General features: G+C 33.6%; 1 protein-coding gene across 1 annotated transcript; it reads right to left on the minus strand.

Annotated features, from left to right (window-relative positions):
• Positions 1 to 1609: 1609 nt before the first annotated feature.
• Positions 1610 to 4107, minus strand: LOC131072019 (defensin Tk-AMP-D2). Its single transcript, XM_059207701.1, has 2 exons — positions 4000 to 4107; positions 1610 to 2045 (listed from the first exon to the last, which is right to left on the minus strand). The coding sequence occupies exons 1-2, from the start codon at positions 4061 to 4063 to the stop codon at positions 1864 to 1866; spliced, it is 246 nt and encodes an 81-aa protein (XP_059063684.1). The 5' UTR covers positions 4064 to 4107; the 3' UTR covers positions 1610 to 1863.
• Between the last annotated feature and the right edge of the window lie 17468 nt (positions 4108 to 21575).

A 21575-nucleotide genomic window follows, 5' to 3' on the forward strand; every position in this document is an offset into this window, starting at 1 on the left:
CATGAACGTCCCAAACATTCCTCCAAATCCGCAAATCAAGATATTACAATGCGGAGCAATGAAGATCAAATTACTGGCACTCTGTCACAACTGAACAACTAAAAAACCAACCATAACACAGATAGCCATAACTCACTCAAATCTTCATGCGGACCACTAAAAATTATACTGAATCATCTATGCACAATCCTCTACAAACCCTTTGATCTACAACCTTTGATCATCAACATGTTGAACAAATCAACTCACTGACCTTCATTGGAACATTGCTATAGACAGAGAAATATGTTGACAACAATGACAACACATCTCTCAGAGATCATTAAAGCACAAATTTGCAGCAATCTCACCAAACATCCAACAACCTCATTTTATTAGCTCAATATATGATGCCACAATGAAATGAGAAGAGTCGGGTGGCTACTCCTAATCTTCTATTCATGATATAGAATTGTTTACATGTAAATGCATCAAACTAAATGTTATTTGATCTATTTTAGAGAAATCCAAGTCTATAATATATGACGTGAATCTAATTAAGCTAAATTAAATTTTAATTTGATGTATTTTAGAGAAATTCAAATCTATAATATATGATGCTATTTGAAATTGGATGTATTATTATAGACAAATAAATTTTATTCGATGTTGGATGTAATAGTAAAGATAAGATCAATTAGCTCAATTCATTGAACACTATTGATAAGGATGATGATATGAGATATAGAAGCCATCTACCAAAATTCATTTCTCCGGAAGTACGTTTGAGTCAAATTCGACCCCCGACCTATGAGTGAATGGCAATCTTGAGTGAACTATAATAGTATCGTCATCAAAGACAAATAACAATTCATCATCAATACTATTAAAAACAGAAGTATAAATCATTGGAAACTCAGTCACATCTTCCAAAGAGGATTATTCAAAATTTGAAAGGCCATACATGTAGGGCTCACATAATCTTGAAATGTTCTTTTTTCCAAAATCTTTATTTTTCGGTGGACAAAATTGATGTGATCTAAGTTTAAAAATAATGTAATTATTTACGTTGTTTTGTTAAAGCACACTGGCATGCTGAAATTTTTTTCTCTACCTTTTATTTGACTTAAAAGTGTTAAACACTAAGAATTGACTGACATTCTCTAGACTTAATATGTTGCTTATAGACTTAATATATTGCTTAGTGTATGTGATTTAAAGCTGACGGTGCATCTCGTATTTGAACAATTTTAATATGTAATGCTTGTGTTTCCTTTTTCTTTAAAGTATGCATGTCTAGTATTTGAAACTCTGTTAGATGTATAAAATTTCTAATTGTATGTATACAATCTTCAACTATAAATATAATCCTCAATTCTAATAATTACACAACTATAACCCATTTCATTTCCAGTTGTATATAATCTTCAAATTATCCATTAAATACAATTACTAATTTTTTTAAATACATCTCTTAACAGTCTTTGCATTGTAGTCAGATTGTTCAAGTTAACCCACTTGAAAACAACTGATATATAATTGTTTAGCATACATGTAAATATCTCTTGAACTCTTCAAGACTATGGATGATAGACCCACCAAAATATTTTATTAAAAAAACAAATTCATATTAAAAAAATCTATCTCCATTTTCATTGTATATAATCTTCAGTTCTTTTGGATCAAACCTTGTATTTTCCAAACCTAAAACAGCTGATATATTGTGAATTCCTCAAGACCATGAATGATAGAGAGACCCACCAAATCATTCATTTGTTTTATTTTACACTGCAAACCACACCATACAACTAACTCACTCATTATTAAGAACTCCAACAATAGAAAGACTCTCATAAAACACAATATACTGGTTATTTAGAAAATCTAAGCACAACGTTTATAGCAAAAACATTTTCTGTTTGCACCATGAAGATCACAACTCCCTGTTGGAAAATTCTCAGTCCGACACACATTTTTGCAGTTGCTGTCGCTAACACACAATCCCTTAAAATTATGGCTCTGAGACTTGCACATTCGTCCCCCTCCTGCTGCTTCTGTCTCCATCTCTGCAAACACATCAATCAAATTAAAAAAAATACATCATGAAATGCATATGAATGAACTTTCTCTATATTTTTACAATTTCTTCCACATCATCTTAAATTCTTCGGATGATGATGCTATTTGAAACGTTGATGCTAAAAAATAGGAACACGATCAAATCAAAAAACAACTAAGACAAGATGATGTTGTTCAAAACGTTGATGCTAAAAAATAGGCATACAATCAAATTAAAAAAATAACTAAGACAAGACAATGCTGTCCGAAACGTAAACGTTGATGCTAAAAAATAGTCATACAATCAAATCAAAAAAATAACAAAGACAAGATGATGCTGTCTGAAACGTTGATGCTAAAAATAGACACATTCAACTAAGACAACTTCTCACTCTTGAACATTCTAATCATTCTGATCTGAAATGCTGATGCTAAAAAATAGACACATAATCAAATAAAAAACAAGACACACAATTCAACTAAGACAACTTCTTGTACTTTTGAACATTCTAATCTCTTGAACATTCTAATCATGCTGATCTGAGATGCTAAAATATAGACATACAATCAAATCAAAAAAATAACTAAGACAAGATGATGCTGTCTGAAACGTTGATGCTAAAAATAGACACAATCAACTAAGACAACTTCTTACTCTTGAACATTCTAATCATGCCGAAAACGCTGATGCTAAAAAATAGACACATAATCAAATAAACAACAAGACTCACAATTCAACTAAGACAGCTTCTTGTACTCTTGAACATTCTAATCATGCTGATCTGAGATGCTAAAATATAGACATACAATCAAATCAAAATAATAACTAAGACAAGATGATGCTGTCCGAAACGTTGATGCTAAAAATAGACACAATCAACTAAGACAACTTCTTACTCTGGAACATTCTAATCATGCTTCTAATCATGCTGATCTGAAATGCTGATGCTAAAAAATAGGCACATAATCAAATAAAAAACAAGACACACAATTCAACTAAGACAACTTCTTGTACTCTTGAACATTCTAATCTCTTGAACATTCTAATCATGCTGATCTGAGATGCTAAAATATAGACCATACAATCAAATCAAAAATATTACTAAGACAAGATGATGCTGTCTGAAACGTTGATGCTAAAAATAGACAATCAACTAAGACAACTTCTTACTCTTGAACATTCTAATCATGCTGATCTGAAATGCTGATGCTAAAAAATAGACACATAATCAAATAAAAAACAGACACACAATCAAATAAAAAAAATAACTAAGACAAGATGAGACAAGATGATGCTGTCCGAAACATTGATGTTAAAAATAGACACAATCAACTAAGACAACTTCTTGTACTCTTGAAGATTCTAATCTTGCTGATCTGAAGATTCTAATCATGCTGATCTGAAGATTCTAATCATGCTGATCTGAAATGCTGATGCTAAAAAATAGACACATAATCAAATAAAAAAAACAATTAAGACAACTTCTTACACTCTTGAACATCTTAAACACATTCTGATTCTGATGATGCTGACCGGAAACTTTAATGCTAAAAAATAGATACATTCAAATAAAAGTAACAACTAAGACAATTTTTTGCATTCTTGAAGATCTGAAACTATGGTGCTAAAATATAGACACACAGTCAAATAAAAAACAATTCAGACAACATCTTGCACTCTTGAACATCCTGATGATTCTGATCATGCTGATCCAAAACATTAATTCTAAAAAGTGGACACACATTCAAATCAAAAAACAACTAAGATAATTTTTTGACATTCTTGATCATCTTAAATATTTTGGTGATGCTGATCCAAAACATTCTGATAATGTGATTCTGAAACATTGATTCTAAAAAAATTATAAACACAATCAAATCTTAAAAACAACAACTGAAAACAACTAAGAAATAATAAATGAACTTCATTCATATGAATGAATATAGAAGAGAGGAGCTTACCAAGGGTATGAAAAACTAACAAAACCAGAAGCACAATACTCAAACTTTCTCTGCTCAGTGCCATTTTTCTGCTGTATTGAAGAAGAGAGGGTATTGCAGAACTTATATAGAAATAATTTATTTGGGTATTGTACTAAGTGCTTCCACGTTCTAAGAGAAAAGAGTTTATTCAAGGCACGTGTAAGCTGAAGTGTGAGCAGCTGGCACCGACATTTGATCCAGTTTATTATTTTGAGTTGCCTTCTCAAGAACACAAAGTTTTATACCAGCAGATGTGTTGAATGATTATTATATATTATTATCTGAAGAATAGTTTTATCAGCACTAGGGATACTCTTAGAAACAACCATCTGGTTATGTTCATAGATATCAAATTGTTGTTTGATGGCAGTAGAAAGTATACCTCGAAGATGAAATGATTCTATTTTTGAAGATTTGGATTTGGAATTCATATATAAGAATGGTAAATAGTTAAAACTATTTTAAAATAAAAATAGATATGTTTAATTGTTAAATTTAAAAGAAGATTTTTTAATTTTTTTTTCAAATTTTTTCAATTTTGTGTAATACTAAATGTTTTAAGTATGAAGGTCATTTATTTCTTTAAATCAATCAATGATGAAGGGCATTTTAAAAATCTAAATACACAACAAAAGCAGAGAAAAAGGTAGAAAAATGTAAGAAACATTTCCTTTCAATTATCTCAGTGAAATGAAATAAACAATATTCAAACAATGACATGCTATAGTCGCATGGGCTTTCTCATAAGAATAATCTACAGTAGAGTCACAATTTGCACTATTGGAATTGTCTTCTAAACACCTCTCCCATTTGCCTTCTTTATCTAGAATGTTTAACCGCCTTAGAATATTCTACAAAAGTGTAACTCCCATTTGGGTGCCATAAGTCCAATCGTCCATTTTACCCACTCATTTTCTAGCTCAAGAAGATATTTTGTGGATTTTGGTAGTACAACTTCTTAGGATCATAACTTTTGATTCGACAGTTAGATTTTCAACAACAATATATCATTGGAAAGCTCTTAGAAAGACACCACTTCAATGAATTTTGACCAACTTTTGGGTCCATTAAAAGGCTCTAAGTATCTCAAATTTGACTTTAAACTTTTTTTAAAAAAATTTAAAAATGAAAATATTAATACCTCACAAATGACAAATGATATTGAACTAATTTTTTCACTATTGGCTTCATTTCACCATTATGGATGTTTATGCAAGTTTTCATGTCTATTTTATTGTATTTTAAATGAACATGTTAGTTCTAACAAGTTGAAAAAGAAAATTTATATCATAAAATTAAAAATTTGAAGATAACAATGAAAATTATTTCTTTATTTAGACCACTTTCAAAATTCAAATACAGATATTAAATACAATATGAAAAGTTTTAATTTATTTTCTAGATGATAATATAGACACTATTTGTTTTTATATATAAGGAGTTCATTGTTTAATGTTTGTGCTAATGGACTTGGTATTTTTCTCTCCACTCACCCATACTCACCACAATATATATATATATCCTTATGCAAAATGACTACCAAAGGTTTTAAAATTTTGAAAGAGGGATTTTTAATGTTTACAATCCTTGGCTTTGCACTATTGTGTTGAAAGAGTGGAGGGGACTAGTTGAAACTTAGTGCATTCCATATTACTTGGCACAAAATATATTGTAATGCCCCACTAATGAACTCAATAGAATTACGACAAAACACTAAAATAACATAGATTTTTAAAAAAAAGAATATAATACATTAAACACTTTTTCCACTCAACACAACAACAACAACTACATGAGCACCAATGTAACCAATGATTCCAGTATTGTGACATGGGCTCTGCCTAGGCTAGGAAGCATCCTTCCTAAGACCAACAAGACATAAATCTAAATCCAAACTACGACAAGAAAGAAAAGAGAGGTACATTCCAAGGAATATAATCCAAAGAAAAAAATCACTAAGGACAACACAATGGGTTCATATGAAACTAGAGTACCCAATGTATGAACAACCTGGCTCTAATACTAGATGAGCCACATTCCTTGGTTCAACGTACATCTCTTTTCTTTCTTGCCCTAGTTTGGCTTTAGAGTTATGTCTTGTGGCTATGTCTTGTTGGTCTTAGGAAGGATGCTTCCTAAGGGCATAGCCCATGTCACAATACTGGAATCACTGGTTACATTGGTGCCCATGTAGCTATCGTTGTTGTGTTGTGTTGAAAGATTGTTTAATGTATTATGTTAAAAAATAAAAATGGCTATGTTATTTTAATATTTTGTTGCAATTCTTTTGGGTTCTTTGGCGTCAGAGCTAGGTTCATACACTGGGTACTCTTGTTTCATATGAGCCCATTGTGTTGTCCTTAGTGATTTTTGTCTTTGGATTATATTCCTTGGAACCTACCTCTCTTTGCTTTCTTGCCTTAGTCTAGCTTTAGATTTATGTCTTGTTGGTCTTAGGAAGGATATTGCCTAGGGGCAAAGCCCATGTTGCAATATTGGAATCCTTGGTTACATTGGTGCCCATGTAGTTGTCATTGTTGTGTTGAGTTGAAAGAGTGTTTAATGTATTATGTTCTTACAATAATAAATTGCTATGTTATTTTAGTGTTTTGTCGTAATTATTTTGGGTTCCTTCGTAGGGCGTTACATATATTTTAGTCCTTTTTCTTTGTTTCAAAATAAAAAAGGGGCATATGATATATTATAGGCTTATATTTTATTCTTCAATATATCTACGAACTTTGGGGCCATATATTTGTTAGCTATGTGTGCCATGGGTTTTATAGAGAAAAATAAAAAATCAATCATTCATTTTATTTAGTTTTCTTGACTTCAAATGGGCCATGTGAGAACAAAAGAAAATACAACAAATGTGCAAACAAACAAGAAGTGGCATGCCGAATCATATGGAAAAATTAAATTTTGTGAAGGATACATGTGAAAATTGAACAATAAAATGAATGGTAGTGTAAGATTCTCATTACTTCTATCATGAAAGTTAACCAAGCTACTACAAATATGTTTTTTTTTCAATGAACTTTCCTTCATGTAATGACAATGTATAAGCATAGAAAATGCATAATTGAAAATTCTAAGAAATTTTAAGTAAGAATCTAACATGTACATTTTCTCAATAACTTCATCCATTCAATTTAAACATTAAAATACATAACATTTAAAGAAAGAGAGGAAAGAGTGTAGAGTCTATTGTAATTTTAGATGACTAAATTGTGTCACAAATCTCAGTGTCATTCTGGGTGAGGGAGAGCATTACTCAAATGATTTTCCTCTAACCATAGATTTGGTGATCCCCCACACATCTTTTGTTGGCATTTGCATGAAGATTGCATTAATGATATGTTATGTTGTCATTGATGTCAATTAACCGATAATGATATTGTTGTAATATTGTTACTGAAACCGATAGGAAGAAATTGTGGAGTGAACCGGTAACCAGTGTAAACCTTATCTATTGTTGTAACCGGTAAACCCTACCTGTTGTTTTTGATAAACCCTAACTGATTAAGTCAGGTGAATTGGTTTATGATCTGATGATGAGTGGTAATGATTATGACACATATGATTATTGTACGAAGACAATTCCAAGAGATTTTGGTGAATTGTTGTAATGGTTTTTGTCTAGGGAATGAGCAAATGTATTTCATCTAATGCAAAGCGTGTGATGAGTTACTAAGTTCAATGAAGCGATGATCAAGGAGCGATTAAGGTTTTCTTGATTGATGTGCAAAGATTGCTATGTAATCCAATGATCATACTTGAACCAATTTGTTTGTAGTCTCTATGAGAATTAGGTTTTCGTTATGTGACCGACCTGATTAATTTATTTATAAGGTCAATGAAGTTGTTTAGTTTAATGAGTTGGCAAAGAGTGAGCACAGATCAATTGAGTGTGTGGTTGCCAAACTGGATGATGTATCTGTAGTTTGAGTAAAGGCAGATAGGAGCATGAAATGGATCTGATCAAGCAAGTGTAGTACTATTCAGATAGATCAACAAACTCTTGTTGTTTTCTAACAATTGTAGCAAAATTGAAATCCTCTAATCAGGTAAGCTCTAACAAGCTTAGTGTTATTCAAATCCTCTAACAAGGTGATCCATTAGATTGGATTTTCAAATCCTCTATCGAGGTTACTCCTTACAAGGTATTGCTTCTAACAAGGCATTTGTAGTCAATCCTTTAACTGGGTGATTCCTAACAAGATCAATTCTTAACAAAACTTTTTGTAAAGCTTTAACATGTTAGGCTCCTAATAGGGTGAACTTCAGAAGAGTTCAAATAGTTATCTTGTGAGTCTCATCTCACCGTGGTTTTTACCTATTTTGGTTTCCACGTCAAAATATTTGTGTCAAGTGGTGAATGTTTTTGTGGTTATGTTTTCATGGTTGATTTACATAACTACTTAACTATTTTGATAAGTCATGATAACTGGAAGCATTGAGAAATGAAGAAGTTGTTTACTGTTAATTTGTTGTAACAGTCAACTAGTTTATCCTATAAGTTTTTATCTTGATAGAGGTATTATTCTAAGTTTACTTTGAGAGATTGATTTTTGAGATTGGTGAAGGTTTGTATCGATTTTTCTATCTACTGATTCACCCCCCCTCTCAGTAGTTGACCAAATACTTATTCTTTCATCATACAATCAATTGGTATCAGAGCATATGAGGTCCTCTAAGGTCTAATCCTAAGAACTTGAGGTAAAGATCTTGTGGATCATGACGAAGAAGGAAGGTTTGAAGTTTAATAGAGAGAACTACATGATATGAAGTGACAGAATGAAAATTTATATCAAGAGTTTGGGAAGTTAGTATTGGGAACATCTTGATACTAAGTATGTTTCACCTACTAGGATGTTGACTGATGATCAGAAGAAAGAGCAACAAGAAAATCATCAAGCATTGGAGGCTATTATTAGTTCTTAGTCTGATGCAAAATATGTAGATGTTCATCGTCTTGAAATTGCATCTGAGGTATGAAAAAAACTTGAAGAGATTTATAGTGGTGATGAACATGTTAAGATTTCTAAAGAAGAGAGTCTAAGAGGAAAGTTTGATGACATGCAGATGGCTGAAGGTGAGAATATCTTGCAGTATGGTCAAAGGATAAAAGAGATAGTCAGTGAAATTAAGAGTGCAGGAGGTAAAGTGGAAGATTCCATAGTCATCAGTAAGGTACTAAGAACCCTGCTATCGATCTATGCTATCCGAGTTGTAGCTATTCAGGAGCTGAAGTTCATTGAAAAAACTAAGGTAACTCTTAACTCCATCATTGGCAAGATTACTGCTTTTCAATTAAATGGTTATGATGCTAGTGTACAAAAATCTGAGTTTGCATTTAGAGCTTTTGTTTCTAACCCATCTATGAGGAAAAGTAGAGATGCTAGTCACAGTTATGAATCCAGATCCAGTAGAGAAGCTGATGATGAAGACAGTTTAGTTGAGCTTGAAGCATTGTTGGCCAAGCGGTTGCCTAAAGGTACAAGTAAATATAGAGGCAAATTACCTTTGAAATGTTTTGCATGCAACAAGACTAGACACATTGCTGCTAACTATCCTAATGGTGATAATGAGCACAAATGAGGGAAATTAAAGAAGTACAAGGGTAAAGGAAAAAGAGATTGTCTTATTGTTGTTGATGGTGGTATGACTGATGAGGAATCTGATGGTGATGCTAATGAAGACATTGTGTCTGTAGCCATTAAAGAAGAGATGTCAGACCAAAAGGCATTAGTATCCAGGATGGATAACTTTGATGATTGGATCATTGATAGTGGTTGTTCACATCACATGACCGGTGATCGAAGCAAATTTCTTTCTTTGAAGGAATTTGATGGCGGAGGTGTAAGACTTGGTAATGACTCACCCTGCATGGTTAAAGGTAAGGGAACTATTTCTTTTAATGGAAAGAGTAGTGCAAATGATGTCTACTGGGTTGAAGGTTTAAAGCATAGTCTTTTGAGTGTGGCACAACTCAATGACAGAGGATACCCATTAGAGTGTAAAAATGGTATGTGCAAAATCTATGGCAATAAAGGTGAACTGATTGCAATCAGGAAGAAAACTAAAGGTAACTTTTTTCACCCTAATCCTAAAGTCGGCAACTGTTTAATTGCAAAGATAGATGATAGTTGGCTTTGGCATAGGAGATTTTGTCATATAAACCTTGATAACATTGTTAAAGTGAGTAAGTCCAAGACAATGAGAGGTTTGCCTCAGTTAGACAAATCGATTAATGCTCTATGCAAAGAGTGTCAGTTAGGAAAGATGACATCCTCAACTTTCAAGAGAAAATATTTTTTAGTGGAACATTTGTTAGATTTGGTTCATACAGATATTTGTGGACCAATAAGAACAAAAAGTATTCAAGGTGACAGATATTTTATGATCCTTATTGATAATTGCTCAAGGATGATGTGAGTCACATTCTTGAAGGATAAGACTGAATTTTTTGGTAAGTTCAAGGCATTCAGGGCCTTAGCTGAGAAAGAGAGCGGTAAGAAGATAAAGTGTCTAAGGACAAATCAAGGCGATGGATTTACTTCTGAGGAATTCACTAGGTATTGTGAAGAAAATGGTATCAAATGACATCTATCTACACCAAGAACACCACAGTAGAATGGTATCATAGAGAGAAACAATCGGCCAGTTGTTGAAGCTGCTAGGATGATGTTGATACAAGGAGGTGTAGCGAAAATGTTTTGGAGAGAAGCTGTCAACACAAATGTCTACACTATGAACCAGATTATGGTAAAGAGAGGTAAGGACAAGACTCCTTATGAATATTGGTATGGTAGATCACCTGATGTTAGTTATTTCAAAATATTTGGAAGTAAATGTTTTATTAAGAGAGGTGATTATATTAGCAAATTTGAGGATAAAAGTGATGAAGGTATATTTCTTGGCTATTCCACCAAGAGTAAGGCCTACAAGTGTTTTAACAATTGGACATGAAGAATTATTGAGAGTGTTGATGTTCGAGTGGATGAAAATCCTAAAGTCTCAGAGGAAACCAAATCAGAGAAAAAGGATGAAGATCCTTGCATTTTGTTTTTGGAGCCAGAAACTATGAAATCTGAAACTGGCAAAGCAAATATTGATGTACCAGTTCAACCGGAACAGATAAATTTAGAAGAAGATGATGATAATGAAGAAGTTGAGCTTGAAGATAATGATCATGTTATTCCAAGATATGTGAGACTGAATCACAATCCTGAACAAATTATTGGGGATAAGGTTGCTAGAGTACTAACCAAAAGAAGAATCAGAGATAATTCTTGCATGATCTCCACTATTGAACCAAGAACTGCTAAGGAAGCATTTGGTGATGATCATTGGGTTAAAGCTATGGAGGAGGAATTAGATCAAATTGAAAAGAACAACACATGGACCCTAGTACCCTGACCAGTAAATAAAAATGTGATAGGTACTAAGTGGGTATTCGGGAACAAGTTGAATGAAGATGGTGTTGTAGTTCGCAACAAATCTAGGTTGGTTTGCAAAGGTTATGCACAAGAGGAAGGAGAAGACTATGGTGAGACTTTTGCACCAATTGCAAGACTGGAAGGTGTCAGAACTTTACTTGCATTTGCAACACACAAGAAATTCAAGGTATACCAGATGGATGTTAAGTCTGCATTTTTGACTGGGATACTAGAAGAAGAAGTATACATTGAGCAACTAGATGGTTATGCTCTAACTGATAAGAAAGACATGGTGTGAAAATTGTATAAAGATTTATATGGATTAAAGAAAGCACCAAGAGCATGGTATGAAAGGATTCATACACATTTGATGAAGATAGGCTTTTTGAGAACCAGTGATGATAGTAACATTTATCTCAAATTTGAAGGAGATAAAATACTAGTCAGTGAAGTATTTGTTGACGATATCATATTTGGAGGTAATGATGACATGAGAAATAGTTTTGTAGATGAAATGAAAAATGAGTTTGAAATGTCTTTAGTGGGAGAAATAAAAATTTTCATAGGCTTGCAAATACAACAAATGAAGAATGGTATTTTCAACACACAGTCTAAGTATGTGAAAGAGGTCTTGAAGATATTTGGCATGAGTGACTGTAAACCAGTTGGGACACCTATGGTTATAGGTTGTAAGTTGTCTAAGGAAGATGAGTCCAAATCTGTTGATGAGAAGGAATACAAGTCAATGATTAGGAAATTGCACTATATTGTTCACATCAGACCGGACATTGCTCATGCAGTTGGCATAGTTGCTAGATTCTAGAAGAATCCTAAGGAAATACATTTGATAGCAACCAAAAAAAATTTTAGATACTTGAAAGGTACTGTTGATTATGGGTTATGGTATCCATATGGATGAAATTTTGACATGAAGGTGTACACAGATGCTGATTGGGCAAGAAATGTTGATGACAGGAAAAGCACAATCGGTGGAGCATTTTTTCTTGGAGGAAGACTTGTTTCATGGAGTAGTAAGAAGCAGAGTTGTACTTCACAATCTACTTTTGAAGCTGAGTATGTTGCAGCTTACATGAATTGTACATAGGCTATATGGATGAGGCACATTTTGGAAGGTATTAAGATGAAAATTTTAGAACCTATAAAGATTTTTCTATGATAATACAAGTGCCATAAATATTTCCAAGAACCTTGTTTTGCATGCATGAACCAAGCATATTGAATTGAAGTATCATTTCTTGAGGGAAAAAGCACAGAGTAAAGATGTGATCTTGGAGCATGTTTCTACCAAGGAACAACTTGCAGATATTTTTACTAAACCTCTGCCTAAGACCACTTTTGAGTATCTTAGAAGTTAGTTAGGGGTTGTCCCTCTTCATGAAGTCAGTTAAGTATGATGTAGACTGCATCAGTCTCGGAGCTACTTTCAGAATTTTACAGAAGGATTGGTGTAGAGGTGGATTTATTCCACAAGGGGAGCATCAAGTTGCAAAATATTGATGATGCACAGTGAAATTTGACATTATATGTTTTAATTTCAATTTGGCATTGATGTAAAAGGGGGAGAAGAATTGTGTGATTATGGGAAGGAGAACCAGTGACAAGCTAAAGACATGGAGAGCATGGTGAATACTTGGTAATGTAAACCAGGATTCCTATTCACAATCACACAACAATCAATGGTATTGATATTTGTATTTCCATCAATGCCAAAGGGGGAGATTGTTGGCATTTGCATGAAGATTGCATTAATGATATGTTATGTTGTCATTGATCTCAATTAACTAGTAATGATATTGTTGTAATATTGTTACTGAAACTGGTATGAAGAATTTGTAGAGTGAACCTGTAACCGGTGTAAACCTTATCTATTGTTGTAACTGGTAAACCCTACCTGTTGTTTTTGATAAACCCTAACTGATTAAGTCAGGTGAATTGGTTTATGATCTGATGATGATCGGTAATGATTATGACATATATGATTATTGTATGAAGACAATTCCAAGAGATTTTGGTGAATTGTTGTAACGATTTTTGTCTAGGGAATGAGCAAATGTATTACATCTAATGCAAAGCGTGTGATGAGTTACTAAGTTCAATGAAGCGGTGATCAAGGAGCGATCAAGGTTTTCTTGATTGATGTGCAGGGATTTCTATGTAATCCAATGATCATACTTGAACCAATTTGTTTGTAGTCTCTATGAGAATTAGGTTTTCGTTGTGTTACCGACTTGATTAATTTATTTATAAGGTCGATGAAGTTTTTTAGTTTAATGAGTTGGCAAAGAGTGAGCACAGATCAATTGAGTGTGTGGTTGCCGAACTGGATGATGTATCTACAGTTTGAGTAAAGGCAGATAGGAGCATGAAATGGATCTGATCAAGCAAGTGTAGTACTATTCAGACAGATCAACAAACTCCTGTTGTTTTCTAACAATTGCAGCAAAATTGAAATCCTCTAACCGGGTAAGCTCTAACAAGCTTAGTGTTATTCAAATCCTCTAACAAGGTGATCCATTAGATTGGATTTTCAAATCCTCTATCAAGGTTACTCCTTACAAGGTATTGCTTCTAACAAGGCATTTGTAGTCAATCCCTTAACTGGGTGATTCCTAAGAAGATCAATTCTTAACAAGAATTTTTGTAAAGCTTTAACATGTTAGGCTCCTAACAAGGAGAACTTCAGAAGAGTTCAGATAGTTATCTTGTGAGTCTTATATCACCGTGGTTTTTACCTATTTTGGTTTCCATGTTAAAATATTTGTGTCAAGTGGTGAATGTTTTTGTGGTTATGTTTTCATGGTTGATTTACTTAACTACTTTAACTATTTTGATAAGTCATGATAACCGGAAGCATTGAGAAGTGAAGAAGTTGTTTACTATTAATTTGTTGTAATAGTCAACCGGTTTATCCTATAAGTTTATATCTTGACAGAGGTATTATTCTAAGTTTACTTTAAGAGACTGATTTTTGAGATTGGTGAAGTTTGTATCACTTTTTCTATCTACTGATTCACTCCCCCCCCCCTCTCAGTAGTTGACCAGATACTTATTCTTTCATCATACTATCACCTTCCTACCAAAAGTGGCCCTACCCTTCATGAGGGTATAGACAGAAGAATTGGTCAAGATTGCCATTTGAGCTTGGTGTTTGCATCCTAGAAAGTTCTATTCGGTCACACAACTATAGGCCTCAACTAACTATGTATGACCCAAGGACAATATTATGTGTTTAGACACATGAACTAACTGACACAAGAAGAACTTTGCGCCACCTTGACCAAAGTTTTCTTTTATACTCTATGTCATTTATATTAGGTGTAGTCAATTTCTCATGCACCCTTACTCAACTTGATACTTCAGATGTCGTATGGTTATAACTCATTGACTTATTCAAGTTATGGTGGTTAACAAGGAAGCTAACCATGATTTTTCACATACCAACATTGGCAATTGCCATTGATATTGATTATAAAGTAAAATAAGAAAAATGTAAACCTAATATTATTATTTACTCTAGATTCAAGTTAAAAGATTCACTATTATAATACTCCTTCCACTCCTATAACAGGGTGAAAATATTACATTTTAATACAATATAGAGTTACTCCATGACTTTTTGAAATTCCTGAGTGGTCACATCTAAAGAAAACTTGAATCAAATTCCACCTCTATGAGAGAATTTTCAATTCCATAAAATAGAAAGAAAAAATATAGTACAACTCTCTTTCTGTTTCTTAATCTCAAATTTTCAACTTTCTAGGTAATACCTACCATTCAAAATACATGGGGTTTTTATTCTTGCATATATTGCTTGCCTACGGTCTATTGTGAGCACACTTTGCACCAACTTATTCATTTAATATTCACTACTATTTTCATACAACCTTGAGGCTTGTATATAATAGTGTATCTTTCTTATAAGAACTTTGCATAATAATTAGGAGCTTAACTCAATGACAAGGCTACCATTCTTAAAGAAAGAACTTCCTTGAAATTAAAATTCAATAGTCTCACAAAATACTATGAGTTTAGTCCTTCATATGAGTGATAATTTAACTAATTTCCATTCTAGAAGATAAGAAAATTAACGTTAATGATATCTATATTTTATGTTCCTAGAAACCCACGAATATGAAAATAGAGAGAATGTGTTCATTTTTAACCCACCGATTTCAAAATGTATTCATTTTTCCATATCAAGAATGTGGATCTAATAAGAGCATAAGAAATATTATAAGAAAGAAGTGATTACATTTTTATCACATCATGATGTTTTCTTTTTTTTGTATTAAGTATCATAGAATCATTTTTACTCATTTGAGCATCCACATTACAAACACCAGCTCCTTTCGAGCAAACTTATTACAAATACTAGCTCCTTTCGAGCACCAAACTAGAAGCAACAATTGGAAGACCAAGGGTCACAACCTAGAAACAACCAATGGAAGACCAAGAGTCACAAAGGTGTCCTTCATGGGAGTTGAACTTGGGTCTCCACATTGAGAACTCAATGCTTTAACCAACTAAGCTCAACCCCCTAGACATGTTTTCTTTAAAAACTTAAGTTGATATTATAGTATTATTTTCAAGGTATAGTAGTAGTTACTATTTTGTTTTATTCCAATGTGATTATGTGAGCCCATTGAGCTCTTGAAATAATTTATGGTTGAAAACCATTACTAAGAAATCTTTATCTCTGATAGCCCAACCTTATGTGGATCAAACTCCACTTGTAATTGAGCATTGAAAATTCATGAGAATCTAGTAGTGGTTGTTCACTTTCAAAATATAATAATTTAAATTTTGGTTTCAAATAGTCGTTGGTAATCAAGTTACAAAAAATATTACAAATCTCGGCTTCAAAGTTGGCTAATTAGCCATAGGGTGTTAACCTTAATTTCCTCATCAAATAAATAGTTCTTATTACTATTAATATGTATGTAACTTTATATACAAAAATGTATACTTGTACGTATGTATATCTATATATATCTATATTTTATTTTTATATATGTATGCATATATACATTATATGTATTTGAATATTCTGATACATATGTATTTATAGAAATTAAAATAATATCGAAAGTATAATAATTTTGGTAATTTCTATTGCATATTGTTAGGATTCCCACAGATACTGAGAGGGGGGGGGGGGGGGGGGGGTGAATCCGTATCTAACCGATGAATAGAATATCTTAACTTAAAACATGCAGAGCATATTATAACAGTGTATCGGTATGCAAGAAACAATGCAGTAAATAGAAATGAAAGTAACCACATAAGAAACACACCATAACACAATGATTTAATGAGGAAACCCGGTGTGGGAAAAATCTCGGTGGGATTTGTGACCCACAATATTCACTTACTGGCCAATAAGGGAATATTACTTACAATAGGGGGCCTGCACATGCAGGAAGGCCAAGTGCCTAGAGCTCACTGTTCAATGGGAAGTCTCATTGACTTACAATGTGGATTATACAAATCCAATAACTTGTACTACTTTACAATAGCATCTTCAATGCCAGATTCAGTACCGGTTTCTGCTTTGTTCTTTACATATACCCTTTAACCTATATTTCGCACAATAGGTCTACTTCCTAATTTTTCTCCATACTACATTACTTTCTTTAGAATGTCTACAATGATCTCTCTTATATATGAGAGTCATTTTACATCATGCCAAGTTGGCTTACAAAGTTTTTACAATAATAAACAAAATATAATATATCAAAAATCCTGTCGGCCTTTGTGCTGGTATGCTTCCTTTTTCTACCGGTGCCGGTGGTCTGAGTGCTGGTGTAGAGTCTGATCTTGCTAGTGTGGGTGTAGTGTAATGTCTTGCCGGTGTCATGCCTTGCTGATGCCATAGGATTGTAAGGTTGCCATCAATGAAAAAACCTTCAATCACCTTCAATGTCTCATTGGAGTGTGCATATGCCAACAATCTCCCCCTTTGGCATTGATGGCAACACTCATGAGAAATTTCAAGCATGTGTTATCAAAAATGTGTGTCCAAAAAAATATTACCAAAAATGTGTGCTCCCCCTGAGCATATGATTCCTATGATTTGAATTTTCTCATACCCACTACTCCCCCTTTGGCATCAATGACAAAGGTTGTCAAGATGTCAGTAGAGTTTGTAGTTTCAACCTTGTAACTGGGTAGTTACAATTTGAAATAGATCTGCCAAAATTAAGTTTATACTCTCCATAAACTTTTTAATGTCTCTGATAACCGTCTCTATCCTTTGAACTGTACCGGTGATATGTTGCATGTGTTCGTTAGTGTCCTTTGTCCCTGTACAAGTGCCTCAGATATCCGAATGAATGCTAGATAGTCCAATCTTGGACTCAGTTTTAGCCTTAAAATTTTTGCCTTATTCACTATTTTCTCCTTTTCTCTTCCCAACTTTAGTAATTCATCCTCAAAATTTGTTATCTGCTGTTCAAAAACTGATAGTGTATTTGGTGAATGAACAAAATTGTCTACAAGTTTGTTTATCTCATCCTGTACCTTGCTTATTTGCTTATCTATATCAGCTGTTAGTAGGTTTGTCTTGTAAGAGTCTTTGTACAAAGTTTTTAATTCCTTCAAATATTTGCAAAGTTCCGGTAGAAGTGTGTCAAATTCTCTGGTACACTTCTTTATTTGATCTTCAAAGAATTTTTGTTTTTCTATTTCCATTTTGTCCTTCAATGCCTCTTGCTCAATTGTCACTATGTTTTCATTGATGTATTTGGACAAAATTTCAATATGACTTAATGAATCCTTATTGTCTATGTTACAATTAGGAGCTAGCCTTTTCAAAATTGGTATGATGTCATCTATAACTTTATAAGCTTGTGAGTTGCAATCTGTTATCCTCTTAATTGAATCTAAGAGTACTTCAGTCATATTAGTTGATTTAAAACCTACTGATGAGAAACCAATAATTTGAATACCACCGGTGGTGGAAGTAACCAAGCTTGTATTGACCTCTGGTACGTCTATTTGTGTTTGCATTTCCTTAAGCAACGGTTTATCTACTTCTCCAGTTGCCGGTTGCACTATTTCCACATGAATTTGTTCCTATTTCTGTTCCAAAGCCTGTTGCTCTATTTGTTTCTCTGATTGTTGCTCTGTCTCAGTCTGAGTCTGAGTTTCTACCTGTTGTTCTATGTTATCATTTTCCGGTTTCTTTTGTGTGTTATCAGTTTTCTCAGCTATCGGTGGCTCACTAGCCATTTCAGTCTTACCAGTTGTATCTTTGTCCACCACAATGTTGATCTTTTGTGTATCAACATCTTCTGTATATAAGACTTCAGGATTAGGATTGACATCCTCTACATCCATACTTTCAACTGTCAGTTGATCTTATGTAGTTGTTATTGTTACCAGTGGAGTAATCAAAGGAGGTGGGGGTAAGTTGTCTTTAACTTTGATACTAGGTGGTCCACCAACTATACCTTTACCCTTGTTCTTGTCCTTCTGATATACCTTTATTGGTTTGGGGCTTATGTATTCTTTCTATTTTTCCTTTTCAACCAGGAATATGTCCCATGCATTTTCTGTGTCTTCATTTACCTCATTGATTCTTCTAGCCATTAATGCAATGTGCCAGTGTGCAGTAGAAAATACTGACCGGTTGGCTTCAACAATTAAATTATCAATTTCTTTGGGTGAGTTCACTGGGTACACAGCAAGTAGCTTTTCTATCTTGATTTTCTTGTCAAGTTCTACTACTGCTTGTCTTCTTGCTTCCAATCTTTGAAATAATTCATTTGGTACTTCATCTGCTACTTCCATAAAAAATTTCTTATACATGTCCATGTGCAGAATAACACTGTTTTCTACTTGTTCTTTTTCATCTGTTGTCAGAGTGTTATACAATTTTTCTATATTCTTTAGTTTTCCTTCCTCTATAATTTCATTCAATAGCATGTGAAGGGGGGCCATGTCCTGATATGTCCTCTTCTTATTCTTAGGTGTTAGCTTTTTCTTAGGTGTAGTCTTCTTAACCGGAGATCTCACTGCTTGTTGTTTCTGTCTTGTCCTCCTGGGTGAGGGTGTGGTTGCCGGTGAGGGATCTCTTTTTCTTACAACTCTTTTGAAAGTTGTAGGCATGTCATTTTCTGAAGAAGTGCCTACTGGTGATAGGTGAGTTTCAGGTTGTAAAGTTCCTAACTCTTCCTCAGTAATACCTGTTTGTTTTAACACATCTTCTTTAATGGCCTTTGCCTATCTAGAACCTCTTCTCACAACTGCTTCAACCTTCTTCACTCTCTTCTTAGATTGAATTTGACTCTCTATGGTCTCAGCACTACCAAATACTTCTTCCTTTGGTTCATTTGGTACTTCTAGAAGTGCTTTAGCATATGTTTCAATGATGAGATCATCAGTCTCATAACCCATTTCAGTTACCCAAACAGTCCTTGGGATGACTGCTTCCATCCATATCTCATCCTTTTTTATTACAAAACAGATTTCATCCTTATATTTGTCAACAATCTTTTGTGATAATTTGATTCTTTTCTTCATTTTTGCCTTAAGTGCTTGAAAGAAATCTTGGATATTGTTTTCCTTATCTTCTCCCATATTGTTGAATAGTTCTGTTAGCTGTTTACCTACCGGTATATCAAATCCAAGTTCTTTGTAGCCTATACGGGGAACCTGTTTGGTTATATGTAGCATCAATCATACTAGTAGTTTTCCAAACCTAAAAGTTCCTTTCTTATCCTTCTTAATCTCGCCTAGATTGTCGATTAACTCATCCTTCAACTACTCACATACATCAATATTTACATTATCTGTGATCATGTCATAGGCACTCTTGATGCATAAACTTGAAATTGAGTTAAGTCTATTTGCATGAGTTGCCTTATACCCTAATATCATGTTGACAAATCTCACATTTATATCTGTTACATTATTTACCCTTAGGGACCTTCTGTCGGATGTTGCACCAGTTATCTTAGTAACTAGGTCATTTGAGACCTTCTTGGTTTTATCTGGCCTTTTATTAGTGGTCGGTAACACTGTTACTACTTTGATAGCTTCCTTGGTAATTTTATGAATTGCATCTAACCAGAAAAATTCTTCATGAACCCTGCTTAAAACTATGCTAATCACATCCTTGGGAAATTCAGGAATGCTAAGGATCTCTGTAAATCCTAGGGTTTCAACAATTTTATGTTCATCTTTTACATTGCCGGATTCATCACATATGACAGATTTAAACATGGGTTTAATCTCTTCATCTCCTAATTCTTCTATGTTGCAATGGATGTAAATTCTAGGGTCTTCAGCATAAACAACTCCTTTTGGAATTTGAGAAAAAGCACCTATGTTGTCATCTTTCTTTGCTATCTCGGGAACAAGTTGAAATACGGGCCTAGGGCATTTTATGACCTCGACTACAGTAGGGTTTGCTATATATTCAAGTGCAGAGGTGGATGCCATGATGATAAATACCTTTTTTTGCCTTTAGGATGGATGAATGCTGAAATCCTTTGCTTCTTCGCTTTGAAATGCCTTTTCTCTAGAGATTTCATGCTCTTCGGGTGTTTGAATTCATAGTGAAGTGAAATGGAGCTAAAACCACTAATTTATAATGTTTATTTTGCCATCTACCACATTTAATGTATGCCGGTTAAGTAGTCACTTAACATTATTTGCCGGTATAAAGGTAATTTACAACTTCTCATCTCTAACCGAGGGAATAATAGCATATGTCTCATTTATTTCCAAACCCTCAAAGAAGATTTTCTTCAGTTCGATGAAGAACTTCCTACCGATGGAGCACTACTCTGTCCTTCCGGTGAAGCATCATTCTATCCTGCTGGTGAAGCATTGATTGGTTCTACCGGTGGAGGAGTATTCCCAACATTTAGATCAACTTTTCTAATCCATTGTTTTGAGAATTCTTTCTTTACCTCTTCAACTTTTTCTTTCCCTTTCAAGCTAGAACTTTTGTTATCTGCCGGTGATCCTTTACTTCTACAGAATTTTGCAATATGCCCAATCTTGTTACATGCATAACAAGTTACATTATTTTTATGAATAGCTTTGCCATAACCTATGCCGGTTTGAGTTCTACATTGATTAGAT

Source organism: Cryptomeria japonica, chromosome 1 (assembly GCF_030272615.1).
Source record: "Cryptomeria japonica chromosome 1, Sugi_1.0, whole genome shotgun sequence".
Lineage (NCBI taxonomy): Eukaryota > Viridiplantae > Streptophyta > Pinopsida > Cupressales > Cupressaceae > Cryptomeria > Cryptomeria japonica.

What these genes read in the sequence shown, in the direction of transcription:
- LOC131072019 (XM_059207701.1), bottom strand. Translation starts at nt 4,063, where the DNA reads ATGGCACTGAGCAGAGAAAGTTTGAGTATTGTGCTTCTGGTTTTGTTA. An exon ending in GTTAGTTTTTCATACCCTTG is followed by an intron (nt 2,046 to 3,999) that starts GTAAGCTCCTCT and finishes ATGTGTTTGCAG; the next exon opens with AGATGGAGACAGAAGCAGCA.